Here is a 15,384-nt window from a genome sequence, read left to right on the forward strand (position 1 = left end):
AAACTTGGCATAAAATAAGACAGTTATGAAATTTTTGGAAAATGGGCGTGGCCCCGCCCACTTATGATAAAAAGCTGTATCTCTGTAGTCCCTTTACCAATCCCCACCAAACTCGCTGAGAACATTTCTTAAGGCTTGACTTAGAAACCTGTTGAAAATTTTTGAAATCCGACAAGAACCACGCCCACCTCCCATATAACGGTAATTTACAGAAATACGAAAACTGCTATAAATAATTAAATATTTAAGCTAATTTACTCAAAATCGATATATGCAATAACCTCTTAGCAGAAAATTATAATTAGGGAAATTTTTGGAAAATGGGCGTGACACCGCCCACTTATGCCTACATATGTGTATCTCGGTAACCGGCTTTCCGGATCATTTATCAACCTTGGCATGAAAAAGCAATATGCTGCAAATTTTTGAAATCGGACTAAAATTACTGCCACTTACCATATAACGGTACATTTCAGAAATACGAAAACTCCGATTTTTTAATAAGCTAAGACGCCAACTTACAACAATCACTTAACAAGACACAAGATGATTGATTACTTACTACGTAAGTGTATATTGATAACCGCCTTACCGATTTTCACCATACTTGGTCCAATTATTTCAATAGATTATAGTATATTATCGAAAAGTTTGGAAAAATACTCTTGCTTATCATGCAGTTTACTGAAAGGTGAAAGAACGATATTTAATATGTGCGCCGGGTATATAATGTTCGGTTTCGCCCGAACTTATACTTCTTTACTTGTTTAAATTGAGATCTGTAGTGCGATTCCCATTTTTCTTAACGACCGATATTCGTTATTGATAATGAACGACGTTTGTAGCTTGCAGTAGCGAATAGGCTATTCTCAAAAACACGCTTAACGACAGAATTCGTTAGACATGTCGATAAAGAAGTTTACGACGATTGTCGTTAATTACAAAGCCAAATATGGCAATATTGACGTTTGACACTCAATATTTAAAAGAAACTTGTTATTGTTGCGCGTATTATTAGGTTTGTTCGTCGAAAATCCAGCAAGAATTATCCAACACTCAAAATATCAGAGAGTAAGAAAAAATTCTCTCAAATTCTCTCTCATGTTGAGAAACTTGCAAATTTCTGCACGAACGCAAATTTGCAGGAATTTGCAAGTTTCGCTGCCAGCTGGCGTCCACGGTTGCATTTCAAACATAAAAAATTTTTATAGAATTTTTAAAATTCTTTCGGATGGCCAAAAACAGGATATACATGTATATTTCTTGTTGTTCTGACTTTCTTTGACATACATTTCAATTTCTTCATCGTACTAGCTGTCGGGTTTCTTAAATCGACTCTGGTTGCAATTGCATTCCGATTGCGAATACCATTTTTTTCAGCCGAATTCAGTTCAAATCATTGGAATTAACTAAATTAATTATATCAACAATTATTTACTTCCTTTTTTCATAAAAAAATCGCTCGTGTTTATAAATTTTTAAATTTAACGAACTAATTTATTCAAATTATTGTAGACAAAAATGCAACCATGCGCCACAACCACATGTTTTTCGTGTTTGCAAATTCTTGCTGGCAAAATTTTTTCCAGCAAGAATTTGCAACTTCTCTCCAAGAGAACTGTCACTTTGCTCTCACAATTTTTGAGTGTTGGATAATTTTTTGGTCTGCACGAACGCGATTTGGGCAAAAATCGTGATAATTCGTACAAATTCGTACAAATTTTTTGCTCGACGAACAAACCTATTGTGTCGGGATTGTTGTTTGTGAATACAATATGAAAAAAAGAAGAGCAGGAGCTACTACGGAGCAGTACCATAGGATGCTGGACTGCTTATTTGGCAATAACGGCCTCGTGCAAGGCGAATTTAATAAGGGGGTATAAGCCGTATATAAGTAAAAAATTACAAATTATACGCACAATTACAGTATGAATTACAACAAACACATAATTTTGACATTATGCTTTCCACGTCTAAAATTCAGCTTTGGCTCTAGTTTTCGACGTAAGGGTACTTGAAAATTTCCTTAAATGTAGAGTTTTTATAAATAACTCCAACAAAGTTCGTTAAAGTCATTTTACCAAACTTTTTCACGTAACTATTTTTTAATATAACCTTCACTATAAAAAATAGTCATGTTAAACATTTTATTAAAACAACACTAAAGCTGATTTATTTACAAACAAGTTAAAATTGAAGCAAATGCTCTAGTATCGTTATCTCGAAAACTGGAGCCAATCTGACAAAATTTAGAATGCCCCAATTAAGTGAGATCAACTTTCTAAGCCTTTGCCAATGTTTTCAACTTGCACAGTGTAATAAATAAAAGTAACAATAATAAAAAGCACATCTATATGTGATACATTTTTATTTATTAGTTATTTTTTATTATAATTTACCGATGAATTGGGCCTAATTTTTCTCAATAAAAACTTGAAACAATTTTATCGGTAGGCTTTTCAACGAAAAATATTCGTAGCTAGGTTATCGACAAATTTCGTTAGACAACTGTCAAAACTACCGACAATATTCGCTAAAAGCGTGCTTGAGAATTGCAGTTAACGAAACTTGTCGGAATCGTTAGCTAACGATACGAATATTGTCGTTAAGAAAAATGGGAATCGCACTACTGAGCTTGCTTGGCCCCGCGTGCGTCAGTAGTGCAAATGCCATACAGAAGTGAGAAAGATTGCGCCGAAAAGGTTGCAATATCAAAGTTGTTGTTGGCGTGCTCTCAAATTACATAAAATTTGACAGAGAAAGTTAAATATTGCATACAATTTGGTTGAATAACTAAAACAATCTAGCAGCAATTTATTGAATCGAGGAAGAGGGTAAATTTATTTTGTATATTATTTTTTAGTGGGCAATTTAAGTTGGAGCTGTGGGCAGCAATACTTGCTTCTTTGGATGCTGAGTTGGATGGAATGTCTGTGGCTGCAGGTGGTGCCGGCGTGCAACAGGGCGCAGATGCTCCAGTAGTGCGATTCACTAACTTTTAACAACGCTACTTGCCGAGTTGTAAACTAACAATTTTAGTTGTTTGCAGTAACGATTGTACGATTCACTAACGTACCCATTAACAACACTAAGCAGCTGACTTTTGATTTTTATTTAAAATGATAAAAAGTGGCACCACTGTCATCCGAAATGTCAAAATCTACGAAAAGCACAAAAGGGAACAGGAAGAAAATAAAGCAATTTACACAGATTCTTCTTAGAATGTAAGTATTTCAATAAATTGCGGAATAGTTGATCGTATTTCATAATTTAACCAACAACTATTGTTCTTTTATCGCAGGATGGCCTCGACTAGCCAAGCAGCCAACAAGCGGAGCCGAGCTTCAATGGAGCAGTTAAGTGGCATGCTGGACTTCTTCTGGGAAAACCCGGGACTAGCCGGTGGGAAGTTTCATCGGCTTCACGGGAAGATGGAGCACGAGAAGAAGTGGGCGGAGATGTCTTCCAAGCTAAATTCCATCGGAGGCGTTCAAAAGTCTGCCGAACAGTGGCGTACAGTAAGTAATAAGCCCATTAAGTTTGAACGTACCAGCAAGCAATGGTGCTGTGCATACGAACTGGTGAATAGGGAAAAATTAATAATTTTTATTAAGGTCTGTCGTTTGTGAAAATAATTATTAACGTAAGAATATCGGTTTTCTTATAAAAGTACACATACAAGTGGAGTCAATCCCATGCATTGTCACTGCACACAGTCTCGTTTATTGTATGTACATGCATTCATTGTTTGGAACATTGTACCTGTTATTTTTTAATGATACTTTTTTTTTCTTACGTACATAGGTATGGCGCGATTTGAAGAGCAGAACCAGTGTTCGAGTGCGCGACAGGAAAAGGCAGCAGGCGTTAACCGGCAACAAGCCCGTTAAGCAGGCTCCTTTAACAGAGCTGGAAGAGCGGGTCGTGGCCATAATCGGGAGCAACTATATTGAGGGCCACGAGTCTGTGGCAGAAAATGTACCAATGAACTTGGTAGGTTTTAAGTGACTTATTTCTGACTCAGTATTAACAACTTTTTCATTATTAGGTGCTCCAATTGGCCATGGAAGACGGTGAGGAGATTGTTTTATTGGATGAACTGGTGGAGTGCGAAGGCTTAATAGAGGAGTAGACGCGGCCGGAAACTCCAAAAACTCCTACACTTAGAACCCCGCGCAGAGGATTGAAGAGGAAGAGAGAGGAGGAGCAGATCGACGTCCAAAATAAATTTTTGGAAATTGCCAAAACGCAAGCCGGGGCAACCAAAGTAAATATTTTATTATTAGATTTTGCAATTTTTAATGATTGTTTTTTTAAATACATAGATGCTGTTAGAAAGTTTCGCCCGACTGGTGGAGGTACTATTCCAACTGGCGGGGGAGCTCCGCGGATACGGAGAGGGGTTGAAAGCCTGTGGTGATGCAATAAACAATTTGGCCAGGGTACTCGGCCCACAATAATTTTTTTGAGCTAGATTAGGTTAAGAAAAGTAAAAGCAGGTTGAGAATTATGTTAAGAAAGTGAATTGGTACCTTTTAATTTTCTGCAGAATATTATATTATATACATACACTGGTGGCCTGATAATTAGAAACCCGAGTTCACAAATTTTTTTATTTTTTTCTTTATTTGTTTTAATTTATTTTAAGAAAAAACCATAAAGCAAAGTTATAGACTTGTACATGATTTAGAAAAAAAAAATTTCAGAAAGGCGTCAATATTTCAAGCTTTTTAATCAGAATTTCTGGAAAAAATTCGTGTGTGCTGTTTTATAACCCATTCAATTTTGATATAAATTGTGTAACATTTAAGTCACTCAAAAACTTCATTGATTGTTGAGATTTTTTTCACTGACGTTGTGCATTTTCTTCCATACGAAGTATGTTCGAACATTCTTCTATATAGTAGAAATTTAAATTTCCTTTTATACTAGTAAATTATTTTATTAATTTTTTTAATTTTATTTGATTTATATATTTAATTTTACTCTTTAATTTTAGTTTTGCTCTTCTTATAACTGCATACTGGCATAGTACGTAACAAATTGTTATTAAAATGATCTCCTATTTCATGCAACTCAGCTAAGGTTTCAAGAGAGAGTTCTTGACGCTTCGAATTCAGAGAAAGGAAAAAGCTGAAAATTTTTTGGTGAACTAGCTTTTGTAAAAGCTTCCACACATAAAGTCGCAAAACGCTCAAGTTCACTACAAAGATTTTCACAATGCTTCCCACTAAGCATAGCGCGGACACAAACCGAACACGGCAGTGTTCGATAGGCGTAGTTGAGGAACAGAGAATGCGTATTTGTAGGGTTGCCAGATTTTTAATGCGCGAAATCAGTACATTCGACTTTTTCTTGCTAAGAAAATTAGTACTTTTCAGTACATTTTTGTTCAAAGCAAAATTATGTATGTAAGTAACAGAAAATAATTTAAAACGCCTGAGTTCTTGTTTTTAACAATATTTTGGTATATAAATAAAATATAATTCATAAAAAATAAAAGTGTTATTCATTTTAACATGAGTGTACACATCATTATTCACAGGAGCCAATAAATTATTTTATATTTGTGACTTTTTGAATAGCAATAACACTGTAAGGCAAAATCAACTTTTTTTCTGGGTATTATACCAAACTAATTTTTTTTTAAGAGATTGAATCATAGGTAAAAAAGTAATTTCTCCGTTTTTCGAAGTTAGCCTCCGAAATCGAGATATGGGCCTTAGAAGTTCGAAATTGGACCTTTGGTAAAAAATTATTTTTAATTACTGTATGTAAACTACTAAAAAAAGTAAAAATATAGTCGTGGTACCCCCTTTTCTCTTATTTAAACGAAATATATCTTTTTCTATGTTACAGGTGCTATAAAGGGGTTAAAGGTCGGAACTTCGAACAATTAAAAACCTTATACTTCAAATAAGTTTGAACTGATTTTTAAAAAATTAATATCGTCGTAAACGTGATTTAACGCGCTTTCTTCTGATATGCAATTTGTATACTTCGTATGTATAAATCTGAGAAAAAACATTGAAAAGGAAAAAATACTTTAACCTTAAAATAGAAAAATAGCGATGGTAACGATAAAGCTGCAAGAGGGCGAAAATGTTGGTAGTTGACTAGGCGCACTCGCGATTCTCCCCACCGGACATGAGCATTGGAGAAATTTTTGCAGTTGATAATACGTCAGTGAACGTTGAAAACCCGATGAAAGAACTAGGCAACAAAATTATCGAACCAGTGGGCAGGATGAGCGGTGGTAGGGGATCAATCCACCAACCTATGAGAGACCTAGGTGCAGAAATAGCAAAGCTGCACGGTCGGGTGACGGAACAGGTAATTTCAACCAAGAAAACCAAAATAAAATAACAGTGCGTACAAACTTCAAAAGAGAGGAACGACCGAAAACCTACGGGTAACGGCGGCCTAGTGCAAACGGGCTAAAATAAGAATAACGAAAAGCCTAGGATGATAAGCGAGGAAGCTGGCCATTTAGAGCATCAGGCCAATAAATGGATACAGGTGCAAAATCAACGGAAGCTTAGCAAAAAGGCAAGGAAAGCGTCAAAGCCTGATGCAGTTATTATTTCTAAACCGGCCAAGTGGCATGCAAGTTTAAGAAAGGAGCGACCGAGATTCTGAAAAACTCTGCAACCGTAAAAATTGTAAGTAAATCACTGACGATAGAGATCCACGACGTAGATGTTGGCTACAACCGAAGAAGACATTGGTAACGTCATTAAAGGTCAGTTTCCAAAATTGAACCAAAGGAGTCGGTTGCAGTGAAGTCCATGAAGACAATAAAAAATGGCACACAAACCGCGCTTATAAACCTCCCGGTTCGAGACGAAAAAATCTTGGTGGAGGCGGGACGAATCCGTGTAGGCTGGGTCAACTGCAGGGTTCGAGAAATACTTACCCAGTTAGATTCTAAAGATACCCTGAATTTGGACACATATATAGGCACTGTAAAACTGAATAGGGCCGTAGCGGCTCATGCTTGCACTGCAGAGAAAAGGGGCACTCTGCAAAACTATGTCAGGCAGCGCCCAAATGCCCCATTTGCAAGACAAGCGACGGGGTTAGAGAGAATCATCCTACTGGAAGCTTCAGATTCCGAGCGTATAAAAAGGCGGTTAACCAATTGAAGCAATGAGCAGGTGCCTACAAATTAATCTGAACCACTGTGAGGTGGCGCAAGACCTCATAAAACAAGCAATCTTCGAGCGAAATATAGACATTGCTCTCATCAGGGGAATGAAGCTGGTTGCAGGACAAGAGACGAAAACCTGCAGTCTGGGCTTGCGGAGCTTTCCCCTTCGAAACCAGAGGCAATAGCCAGCATGAGGGCTTTATCTATACAAAAATTTTAGGAATTCTCTTCTACACCACCAAGCGAGTAACTAGAAGACTACAAAAACATGCTAAGCCGTCTAGCAGCTGATGTTGCCGGGAAAACACCTGTGATCATCGCTGGAGACTTTAATGCGTGGGCAGTAGAATGGGGTAGCTCGAAAACAACTTCACGAGGCCAGGCGCTTCTTGAAGCCTTAGTCAATCTCGACATCGTGCTGCTCAATAAGGGGGAGAAAAATACCAATCAGAACGGGAGCGCGGGTTCGATCATTGACCTGACCTTTTGTAGCCCTGCGCTATTTAACAGAATAGAATGGGAAGTCTTAGAAGATTTCATATACAGTGATCACTTTGTGATTTCCATTGTAATCCATCCACCGCGAAGCTGTGTACAGAAAAAATGGATCACGAAAGTTCAAAAGGCTGGCTGAAAAGCAAAAATGCTAGATAGGAGCATGCTTGAGTACATGGCAGAGCACCTGCCTGACACAGTCGGCGAAAGCGCCGAAAACACCGCCACTTGCGCTAACGCACTAATTAAGCTGGTAACCAATATATGCGATGCCACGAATGCCTCAGGATGCGGCGACAACACCAAAGACAGAGGACTAGGAGTAACCCTGAGCATATTCGTATCCAAGCCGCATACAAAAGCGAGCGTCAGGAAAGCAATCCAGCGACGACAACCCTTGGGGCAGAGGGTAAAAAAATTTATAGTGTGCTGAAAAAATGTATAGGGAGAAACGCGAAGTCGCCAGTGTACCCCAGAATAATGAGGAAAATTGTCTCAGGGTTATTCCCGCAGCAAGATTTGTAGAGTGTGCCGCGTGAGCTGAAAGTATAAGCCTCCGATATTCCGCCGGTTAGCAGCCAAGATTAAGGCCGAAAAATCGCCAGGCATGGACATAATCCCGAATGGCGCTCTCCAACACATAGTTAGGAAAAAACCCGAACTCTTTAGCCAGTTATACACAAGGTGCATCCAGGAAGGTATCTTTCCGAGGAAATGGAAGGACATTGGCTGGTTCTACTACCGAAAGATAACAAGCCCCCGAGGAGCCGTCATCGCACAGACCTTTGTGCATGCTGGATTCTACAGGCAAACTACTGGAAACAATTATAAGCGCGCGGCTCCAAGTGGTCGTGGAAGGAGACCGGAGACTTTCAAACTGGCAGTATGGGTTCCGAAAAAGGCGTCCAACAATTGACTCGGTAGCTGCTGTCTGCGATATCGCAAGACAAGCACTTGAGGGAAGGGATGGTTAGAAGGTACTAAGCAGTAAAGCGCTGTAATCACGCTGGATGTAAAAAATGCGTTCAACTCTGCCAACTGGGGCCAAATAATAGAAGCAATGATAAAAATTAACATCCCGGATTACTTAACAAGAATAATATCCAGTTATTTCAGCACAAGCGTGCTCTACTACGACACCAACAAAGGTCCAAAAAAGTACTCTATTACAGGCGGTGTGCCCCAAGGGTCGGTTCTTGGACCACTTCTGTGGAATATCATGTATGATGACATCTTCAAAATAAGAAAATCGGAAGGTGTATCCATTGTGGGTTATGTAGATGACATACCGATTGTTGTGGTGGCTAAGCATCTTGTGGACGTGTCGCGCATGTGCAGTGAAATCATAGCGTCCTAGAAAACGTGGCTGCCAACAGCTGGATTGGAGTTGGAGGATCACAAAACATAGGCTGTTGACCGGCAGGAAAAGGGTTGTTGAAGAAATCGAAATACGAGTACGTGGCTGCACCATAAACTCAAGCCCAGCCATAAAGTACCTCGGAGTCGTACTTGATCGCCGACTGAGCTTCAAGGAGCACCTGAAATATGCCAGTGAGAAGGCAAGGAAAGTCAGAACAGCTTTGGCAAGAATCATGCCAAACATGGGAGGCCCGAGACAGCAACGAAAGATACAGCTCACGAGCGTCAGTTCGCCCATTCTGATGTATGCGGCACCAATATGGACAGCTGCTGCATCCGTACCATCATATATAAGAGCACCAGCCTCAGTGCATAGACTAGCTTCACTAAGGGTATGCTGTGCGTTCGTGACAGTATCAGACGAAGCCGCAAATTTGCTGGCCGGAAGATGCCCATTAGACATAGCGGCAAAAGCCGCGGCAGAAAGCAAGCGCAGTCCAATAAACCGGAAAGAGGCGTTACAACGGTGCATCAACAAGTGGCAACAAAGGTGGGACGCGACTACGAAAGGGCGGTGGACGAAGAAGTTGATTCCAACGGTAAGCGAATGGATCGAGAGAAAGCACGGAGAAACTAATTTCTACCTTCCGCAGTTCCTCACCGGGCATGGCTGCTTCCGACAGTATCTACACAAGTAAACACATGCTGACCATCCACATTGTCTTTACTGCGATGGTAAATACGAAAATTCTGAGTACATCCTTATGGACTGCTACAGTTTCGAAGACGAACGCCACTAGCTCGAACGGTGTGTAGGGAGCGCAGTGTCCCCCAAAGGCCTGTTGAAGGCGATGTTGTCTAAAGAAGACATATGGAACGAATGCGCGGATATCCTCACTAATTTAATGAAGCATCTGAGGCATGATGAATAAACAGCGCGACGCGAAAACGCACGTTGAGTGACGACTCAGAATAACGTCCAGCACTTTCCCAGCGAAGAAATATCGGAATTGATAGTCCCGCGGGGTGCCACAGGCGCAGCGTTCATAGGAGGTTGGGTTTAGTCCGTAGGTCCCAGGAGGCGAATCGGGCAAGCAATTAGTATGGGCTGCTTGCATCTATGAAGATTCCCACCTACCGGGTCGTAACCAAAAAAAAACAAAAAAAATAAATGCTCGCAGTTTACTTACGCTCAAGTAACGGCCGGCGTATCAATTGGTAAGAATTTTATACACGTAATTCAACAAAATATATTTTTCATCAAAAACAGGAATTTTCCGAAAAATTTGCCGAATAATTTCATTGTAAAATGCATGATTTTGACCCCACATTCTAACATATTCTAAAATCAATAGTTTTGAATTTGGATTTTAAATTAGTATTAATTTCGAATCGAATCATATGTGGCTAACAAATACATATGTACATTCATAGCCAAAAAAATCGATGAAAGTGTAATGTATTTTACTGTAAAAAATCTCAAAAATCCATTCCACATTCACAATTAAAAGTGGCAAAAAGAGCGGTAACACGTGGCAATGCAAGCGCTTTTTCTACGAATTTTGCTGTCAATATGCGAAATCGAAAGTCTACTTTCCCGTGAAAACAGACAGAAAATACTTTTTGCAGATTTGCAGAAATCACTTTCGGAAATAAAAGTTACAAGGTGTAACGGGAAATGAAATTACGCAAATCGCTTTCGAGAAATAATTTCAACTTGCTCGTGCTGCACTAGCAATTTTCAGTTTTGCTGCAAGTGCTGTCAAACCAATCGAGTGTTGCCATGTAACGCGTTTTTTGGCGAATTTGTATAACATTTTAAAAATATTGATGAAAATACGAAAAATATGTGTAACTAATTTATTTTACTGATATGGAGTATTTTAGTATTAATGTATTCGATATTTTGTGGCTGTTTTGTGCACATTTTAGCAGGTTAAGTAAATTTTTCATGTAATTAATTTTGTTGTAAGCATAAAAATGTCTGGTAACATAGTTGAAAGTGGACACAGACAAAAAGTAGTATCGGAAAGTTTGATTTTCAGAAATAAAAACTGCTTTCGAAAGCCACTTTACGTGCACGGTGTACCTACTCCTGCAATATCTTTTGGAAATTCTTGAGTTTGACAAACTTTTGAAAAGGACTTGCCACTTCAAACAGGTACTTAACAAATTATGGATCATATCGCAAGTGTAATTACTTTTGCGCTATCAGGAAGGGTTGGGGTGTTTAGGACATTTTCAAAAAATTTTCCCGGTTTTTCGTCACAAAAATCTGGCAGCCCGAGGAGTACTGCTAAACGACAGCGAGCACAATTGATAAGAATTAACGCCTGACTCAATAAAAGATTTCGAGTTATTTTGAAATTTTTTTATTTTACTGCTTCTTATTAATAAGAAACAAAATACAAAAAGAAAGTATTTATTATTTTCCGGAAAGAAAAACTGAATTTTATTATACACCGGACTTGCAAATTTCAAAAACGAAAATTTTAGTCAAAATGAAATTGTGACCATAATACTGAGGCAATTGCTATAATATCTTTCTAAGTAAATACTGTGTGCATAAAAAATTAAAATTCTTAAGTTGACTTTTGGCCGTTTTTGAATGCCTTCCGGCCCTCTGTGCACTGTGGCGCATTGGCGCCAGTAACGGCAATAACGATAATAACGTCACACGCTGGGGCCGCCCCATATAAGCGGGTGCTCAAAATAATTTTCTTTCTATTAGACTCGCTTGAACTACGTTTTAAGAGTAAATTTTTTAAACCTTTATTGATCATGCATTAACCCATTGGTGACTAGGGTTGCGAGATTTTTTATGCGCGAAATCAGTACGTTAGACATTTTCATGCTAAAAAAATCAGTACTTTTCAGTACATTTTTATTCAAAGCAAAATTATGAATGTATATAAGTATCAGATAATACTTTAAAACGCCAGAGTAGTTGTTTTTAACAATATTTTGGTATATTAATAAAATATTGTTCATAAAAAATAAAAGTGTTATTTATTTTAACATGAGTGTACACAGAAGCCAATAAATTGTTTTATATTTATGACATTTTTGAATGGCAATAATGAGATCATTTCCATCCTCGGTGCTTAAACAGTCAAAGAATTCTACACATTTAATTTTAAAATTACTTTTACTTAATATGAAGTTCACTTAAAAAGTTTTTATTAGAAGCCGGTTTCTCTCTTTTCGCCAGGAAGCAAACTTTGTACTTAAGATCCTCTCAGTTGCTTCGTTTTGAGTGTGGTATTGAAAAAAAAAAAACAAAAAATACATATTATGTCAAACTGTGGAAAGGCACCACTATTTAACGTCTTTGTCCATATTTCCTCAAGGCTTAAACTAATTTTTTCAACTTCGCAAAAACTTTAAAAGACTAAGAATTCGCTAAAAAGAGTATCTAACTCTATGCCTTGTATGCAAAACTCCTTTTAATGTCAGTAGATTGTGAAATAAGAATTGTAAATTATGGGCAAAAGCCATTTTAATATTCAGATTTGTTGTTATTAAACTGACCGTTATTTTCGAGACCACTAGAAACACTCGACAAACAAACGTCAGCCTTCTTTTTAAATAATTTAACCTCCATCATATTATCGCAACTGGTAAGTAACGATCCGGCGATATGCCCATAAAACGATTGATATTTTTGTTGTATTAATTTCTTGGGCATATCAAACATTATCTGAAAAATGTCATGTATATTTATATTATTTTATTCTTACTTTTTAAAGTACAGTTTAAGGAAGTTCCAACGTTATGTAAAAACCTTAAGAAATTCATAAAGTATTTTGAAAATTCAGTACATATCAGTACAAATTTTGAAAAATCAGGACATTAGCGTACTGATTGAAGAAATGAATAAAATCAGTACAAGAGCTAAAAAATCAGTACTGTACTGATAAAATCGGTACGTCTGGCAACCGTATTAGTGACCCATTTTTTGCAATGTCTTACGATAAGTTAATTTGATTTTATTATTATGCGGATTTTGAATATTATAACCCAATTACGACTTTCACTTAAAGCATTGATGATCATATTTTAATCCATTAGTGGCCAATTTTTTTAATGAGTCTTTCCCCAGCTAATTCTATTAAAAATAGGTAAGTTTAGGTTACAATATAATCAGGAAAAACGAGTCCTTTCTATTCGAGGATAGCTCTATCAATGAATTCCCAATACTTGAAACTATGTTAAAAGAGATAAAATGTAGATAATAACAGTAGCAATGTGTGTACTTGTTGTAATCACCAGGAAAGAGCATGAAACACGGGAAGTCATTTATATACAGATTAGTTAGATAGTAAAAGATAGGAAATAGATATAAAAATTTACGTTTCAATGTAACACATAATATAATATGTGCACGGTCAAAATAAAGTTAAATGTACAAAGCTCTCTATTTTTAGTTTCGTCTTTGATTCGATAATGTTTATGATTTAAAGAGATTTACAAGTTAAGCATACAAAATCTCGAAAAGCAAGTAATGTATTTAATTAAAAACATTGATTATTTAAAAAATGAGACACATTTTTATAAAAAAAAATTATTAAAATAAAATAAATAGTCAAAACATTCAATATGTAGGTGTCCTATAGTTACGATAAGTACTATTAAAAGAATTTTGAGTATGCAGTTTTTTAACCCATTTAATTAGAATACGTTAAAGTTCAAGTTTGAAGTAGCTACCCTGCCGAAAAAAATTATCAATTGATTAAAATAACCAACTTCTAGTTAGCTTTTTTGCGGGATTTCGATAAATAACTAACTTTGAATTAGCTATGACAAAACTAACCTTAAGTTAGTTATAAAGTCGTGCAGAAGTCATGCAGACGTTATCGGGAGTTTGTTTTCTTTACAAGTTTCTATTTAAATATCCTCATAAAAAACTACTTTCAATACACTATTTTTCTTAACTTCGCGGATTCTTTTTCGTATTCAGGACAAATAAAATAAAGGTCGAAATTTTGTATTATCATTTTGATGTTATGCCTGATCGAATTCAAATATAAGACCACCTACAAAAGAAGATGCAGACGAATAAACAAATATGTTATTTGAAATGGAATAAGTAAATAAATAAAAATTAAAAAAGTTAAAAAAATCTTCTTTTTTCTATTGATAGTTTATGTCCGAAAGTAGTTAGCTACAAGCTAGTTGACATCTAATGCAGAGGAAACCAGTTCTCACTATTTTAGTTAGTTACGGCTAAAGGAAATAGTTAATAAATAGCTCCCACTAGTCGACTGCTAGTTGTTTAATAGTAAGTTACAAATTAGTCCCATTTCCTGCAGGGTAGGACTTACGTTTTTCCATTCGAAGTATGTTCGACGATTTTTTATGAGCGACTGCGTGACCAAAAAAGCTGGCACTTTAATGTACCAAAAAAAAACGTAGTCAAAATCATTTTTAAATATCAAATTAAAAACATCGAGATTTTTACGAAGTTTGAAACTTCGATTTATTCGGTTTTTGCAAAAGAATAAACTATATTTTTATAAAAAAAATAATTAAAGTTAAATAATAATATAAAAATATTCAAAACTTGTCAATATGTCTTATAGTGCTTATATAATGAAAACTGTGAGACTTGTTCCTCACAGTCAGAATCTTAATCCCGTCCAAGCCCCGTTAAACTAATATTATTCGCTAGGTCTCCAGTTTGTGATCACTGGCAACAAGTGCGAGCAAGTAATCAGAGGATCTGATGAAGCTAACAATAGGGGTATTCTCCAAATCTTGCAAAGCCATTGCACGTAGCACGGATTGCACGGATTGCATAAATTGCAAACACACAACAAGAAAATTCATGGGAAACAACATTTCCTATCGCTGCAAAATATGCAACGTCGAAACCCATGTATATATTTTGCAAAATAGCATAGCAAGATAATAGCGACCCTGTGCTAGTTGTTTTGTTGTTGGAATTGCTACATATTTCTCTCATTCCTCTCATCTCGCTCACTTAATTTTTTTTTGCTGTCTCTTGTTATTGTATTTGATACATAATTTCGCTGCTTGCTCCCCATGCATGCTACCACTTTGCAATGGGGTGTTCTCATACTCTTCGAAATTTGGAATAGTATTTTTGCATTTCGTGCAATCCGTGCATCGTGCAAGACTTCGAGAATACCCCTAATCTATTAGAAACGTCTTCTAAATTGTCAGCGGGACTCGTTTTCCTAGTATAGATCTCTCTAAAGTTTTTAAAGTTCTTGTTCGAACTAAATTCTGCTTCTCACAAAAGATTTTGGAGTCCTTGTTCGAACTAAATCCGCTTTTTATTCATTGAGCAACCTTAAAATAATAAACAGTTTAAGCTCGAAATGAAACAGAATCAAACTTAACCCGAAGTATATATT

The 15,384-nt window shown here is 36.8% G+C and overlaps 1 protein-coding gene across 1 annotated transcript; it reads left to right on the top strand.

The window, feature by feature from the left end:
* The first annotated feature begins 2,911 nt into the window (after nucleotides 1-2,911).
* Nucleotides 2,912-4,854, top strand: LOC108368977 (uncharacterized). The gene is made up of 5 exons (XM_017623947.1): nucleotides 2,912-3,224; nucleotides 3,302-3,518; nucleotides 3,805-3,993; nucleotides 4,049-4,267; nucleotides 4,326-4,854. Exons 1-4 carry the CDS (start codon nucleotides 3,151-3,153, stop codon nucleotides 4,130-4,132), a joined length of 564 nt encoding a protein of 187 aa, XP_017479436.1. The 5' UTR covers nucleotides 2,912-3,150; the 3' UTR covers nucleotides 4,133-4,267; nucleotides 4,326-4,854.
* Nucleotides 4,855-15,384: the final 10,530 nt, after the last annotated feature.

The sequence above is a fragment of the Rhagoletis zephyria genome, unplaced genomic scaffold (genome assembly GCF_001687245.7).
Source record: "Rhagoletis zephyria isolate East Lansing unplaced genomic scaffold, Rhagoletis_zephyria_1.1 Rzeph_scaffold_03428, whole genome shotgun sequence".
Taxonomy (NCBI): domain Eukaryota; kingdom Metazoa; phylum Arthropoda; class Insecta; order Diptera; family Tephritidae; genus Rhagoletis; species Rhagoletis zephyria.